This window comes from Pteropus alecto, unplaced genomic scaffold (genome assembly GCF_000325575.1).
Source record: "Pteropus alecto unplaced genomic scaffold, ASM32557v1 scaffold44, whole genome shotgun sequence".
Taxonomy (NCBI): Eukaryota; Metazoa; Chordata; class Mammalia; order Chiroptera; family Pteropodidae; genus Pteropus; species Pteropus alecto.
The window spans coordinates 6,251,655-6,253,057 of NW_006436812.1; the positions used below are offsets into that span (position 1 = coordinate 6,251,655).

General features: G+C 55.4%; 1 protein-coding gene across 2 annotated transcripts in view; it reads right to left on the reverse strand.

Moving 5' to 3' along the window:
* Positions 1–1,403, reverse strand: part of CACNA1H (calcium voltage-gated channel subunit alpha1 H) — a 71,863-nt gene that overhangs the window by 16,078 nt on the left and 54,382 nt on the right. For both annotated transcript variants that reach the window (XM_006913990.1, XM_006913991.1), the window contains exon 10: positions 318–469. In XM_006913990.1, coding sequence (XP_006914052.1) covers positions 318–469 — 152 coding nt within the window. The remainder of the gene's footprint in view (positions 1–317; positions 470–1,403) is intronic.

The following is a 1,403-nucleotide window of genomic DNA, read 5'->3' on the forward strand; positions in this document are numbered from 1 at the left end:
CCCAGCCGAGAGGCGGAGGAGCCACTGCCCACCCACTCTATTCCTGCAAGGAACGGCTCCACTGGATTCTAGAAACATTTCTGACATGCAGCTAACCTGTGTGTACCCAACAGTGCCCTAAGAGGACTCAGTCCCAGAGAGGAGACTCTACCCAACATCCCATCTCTGTAGCTCGCCAGAAAACGCCACCAATAGCACCTCTCCCTCTGACTGGAACTTTGTTCTCTGTGCGGGTGCTCACCTGATACTGGAGCCTCCAGGGACCCTGTGGCCTGGGTGGGAGATGGGGACCTACTGGGTGGGAGATGGGGACCTACCTGATGACCACGATGATGCCATCAAAGATGTTGTAGGGGTTCCGGATGTAGCCCAGCGGGCCACAGGCCAGTAACTTCAGCAGCATCTCTAGGGCGAACATGCTGGTGAACACAATATTGCTGATCTCCAGGGCGTTGGTCAGCTCATCTGGCTGCGGGTAACAGAAGGACCATCAGGGGAGAGGGGTCACTATCCCACAGATGGGGAGCAGGAAAGGCTGCATCGTGGGGCCACAGGCCCAGAGGCTATGGTGGGCATTTCAGGAACCTAATCATCTGCCATCTGGAGGAGGATGCTGGGTCCCAAGGGAGGTTCCCTCCAGCTGGACCCTAGCCTATCTGGCTCTCCCATCCTCACTGTCCCTGGCTCCCCCAGACCCTTCTTGATCTTACCACCAACACATCTGAGCACCAGAGCTGTGGAGGCTCCTTGGGCCCCCAAGCACAGGCCACAGGAACAGGGACCAAAGTATGAGCACCCGAGTTCAGAGTGAGTGTGGTGGTGCTCGGGGCAGACGGCATGTGTGGTGCCTCTGAAAGTTGCCCTGGTCACTGGAAACCTTACACAACCCTCCTTGCTGGCAAAAGGTCCCAGAGGCCCATCCTTACTGGGGCCGTTCTAACCTGCCTGTGTGTGTGTATGCCTGCATGTGTGTGCACATACAACACCTGTGCTCATGTAAATGCCTGCATGTGTCCATGCATGTGTGCATGTGCCAGTGTGATCTGCTTCTGTGCATGTGCCTGCACACATGCTGCACACATGTGTGGGTATCTGCGTGACCATCCACGTGCACACCTATACACATGTCCACACCTACACAGATAAACCTTGCACACCTATACCTGTGGACACATACACATGCATGATCATGTATGTCTACGTGTGTGCACGTGCATATGTCCATGTGTGCATGTGGCAGAGGCCGTTCCTTACCAGTAGTCCCTTGAGGCCCCTGCTGTTCCTGCCCCGGATCTCACCTTCACAAAAAGAACCTCCCTGCCCAGGGTCTGCTTACAGCTGGTACTGCTTGGATCTTCCCTAAATCGCTCCAAGATGACAGAAAATGGCTTAAGTGACTTGAC